Consider the following 2,563-nt stretch of genomic DNA (forward strand, 5'->3'; position numbering starts at 1 on the left):
AGTTGAAATAACTTGTTTCATAATTGTTGTAAAATAAATGAAGTTAGTATTTTATTATTCCAGTTTCAAAATATCGTTAATATTATTTTTTGGTATTGCAAATGTTAATTGAAATTATATGGTTAAAATCCAATAGTCACCCTGGTCTGAAATTAGTGGAAACATTCTAATTTCTTTGTCTAGTCCAATTAGATAACTAAGGAACATGTAATTTATACAAGCCCAATAGACCTCTTGTTCTTGTAGTCATTACAATAATTTTCTCCGGGTTAGCTCAGGAGCTTTTTAACTAAGACAATTTAAAGAGCCCCTGGTATTGCCAGTATGAAATTTACCAAACTTTGAAAATGCCTTGTAGTTGCAATTGTTAAGTGTCCATCTTTTTCAGATCTGTTGATCACATTTTGAGGAAACAGCAAAGGTATCCTTCTGATGACTGATTGAATTTAAGTGATGGACTTGGTTACAATTAATTGATTGTTTTACAGGTTGGATTTGGGGGCCCTTTCACAAAAGCCAGCCAATGATCCCCTAGAATCAGCTTACATATCACAGTACAACCAACAGGCCACAGAAAGTATAAAAAATTCTATAGGCGTAAGTATCCAACTTGAGGAGATTTCATATCATTATTATTTTGCTGATTTCATTCTATTTTGAATCATGTTCAATTTCTTCTGACATGATTGTTTTAGTTCATTGCTATTTTGACAAACAGATTAACCTCTTGGAAGCTAAGTAAAGTTTGAGAAAGTTATTTTGAAATCTTTTAGCACTATCACAAATTCATGACTCGTAAAGTTATATTTCTACCTTCCAGCAGATTGGCCATATAGAATAGCCCTTTGTCTTGCAATCTTGATTTGAAATGTTTGGTTGGGTAAGAAGTTAATTGACTGTACATGATTCTATAAATTCCTCTCCTTTTCCAAATAATTAAATGATACTTGTAATACATGATATTGATTTTCCTAGTTTTAATATCTGAATTATCGTGTAATGTAGATTGGATCATCCCCGCGACAGAATCTGACTAATCAGCTTGGTGGCTCAGCTTTGACCAATCACATGCAGTCTGGATCCTTGTCAAGTCAGTTGCCGTCATCATCGCTATCCAATCAGCTTTCGGTTTCGCAACAGTCCTCGTCTAATGCCATTAATGCATTGGTGTCCTCGTTTGGTCAGAATCAAACCTCTTACAGTCAGAGCTCTTCAGGATTCAGCCAGAGTGTGTCGGCCTACAGTCAAAGTCCGCCTGGGTACAGTCAGACTACCTCAGGGTTCAGCCAAGGTCAGTCGACATACAGTCAGAGTCCGTCGTCTGTTTACAGCCAGAATCAGTCTTCGGCTTACAGTCAGAGTCAGCCATCCGGCTTTAGCCAGAACACTGGGTCTGTATACAGCTCGAGCCTGGAACAAAACAGTGGTGGACAGGTGGATTCCGTGCCCTCTTCTCAGTCGGGTTTACAACAGCGACCAAAGTCCCAAAGAACAAAACTACCACCACCATCCAAGGTACAATTAAATCACCTCATAGACATTTCATAAAAAGATGTGATGGATTTCATTTATTTCCAGTATACTTGTTAATCTTCTTAAAACATTTAAAATAATATAGTCAAAACGAAAGTAAAGCGGTCTTAGACCTACGTAAAGTTACTTTCTATTTCTTGCAATAAACAAAACTTAGAGGATGTTTTAAGAAATCTTAAGTTAAGGTGAATAAGAGATTCACATGTTGTACACATGTTATGTCTCTTAGACCAGTCTAAAGTCAAAGAATAAATCTTTCATTCCTAACTGTGACCTGAATGTTTAGATTCCAGCCTCTGCAGTAGAAATGCCTGGACACATGACGAAAAGGTTAGATGTCCAGTTTGGAACTTGGGAATTCGGATCTGATAATTCATCACCTTTTAGTTTTGGTGGAGAACCATCTGTTACAAGCAATTTGACAAGTTCTGGTGCTAGCAGGTAATTGAGTGTTTTATCTTCAATTTGTAAATATTTCTTTCAAACATCATTTTCTTTCCAGTGAACTTACTTTTCAATACATTAGATATCTGCTTAGACTTCCTATTATAACTTCAATTTATTCAAGTTTTGAGAAAGAATTTGATGTGGTAATTAGATTTTGACAAGAAAATTAGGAATGTGATATAAAGTTTCAAGATAAATTTGTGGTGCAACTTTTAAGTTTTGAAAATAAATTGTGAAGTGGTTATTAAGATTTGAGATTTAATTTTCTATGCACTGTTTTACTTTAATTTGCAATTCTGAAAGAAATTTCCTGTCTGAATTTTGTAACTTACTTTACAGTACAACTCCAACGATAAGTGGTCACTTGCCCCCTCAGCAGGTGAGTAGTAAACCAAATGAGTCTGTGATCTCCTCCTCCATAATGACCACGCCTCCCGCTAATAGTACCTCAGCTATGTCGGGCGGTGACCAGACCTCTCCCAGGACCAACATTTTCCAGGCCTCCCCCTACACCACTCCTACCAAGAAGGACTCTGCATCACGCAATCAGAGCAAGGTAGATACAAGTTACAGTCCTCACTTT

The 2,563-nt window shown here is 36.6% G+C and overlaps 1 protein-coding gene across 1 annotated transcript; it reads left to right on the plus strand.

Moving 5' to 3' along the window:
• Window positions 1-480: 480 nt before the first annotated feature.
• LOC110444318 (protein lingerer-like) lies at window positions 481-2,536 on the plus strand (the record flags this gene model as incomplete). Its single annotated transcript, XM_021488707.1, has 4 exons — window positions 481-597; window positions 1,006-1,515; window positions 1,820-1,974; window positions 2,320-2,536. Coding segments are annotated over exons 2-4 (819 nt in total), but the record flags the coding sequence as incomplete, so codon positions are not given.
• Window positions 2,537-2,563: the final 27 nt, after the last annotated feature.

Source organism: Mizuhopecten yessoensis, unplaced genomic scaffold (assembly GCF_002113885.1).
Source record: "Mizuhopecten yessoensis strain PY_sf001 unplaced genomic scaffold, ASM211388v2 hete_36093006, whole genome shotgun sequence".
In the NCBI taxonomy this organism is placed as follows: Eukaryota; Metazoa; Mollusca; class Bivalvia; order Pectinida; family Pectinidae; genus Mizuhopecten; species Mizuhopecten yessoensis.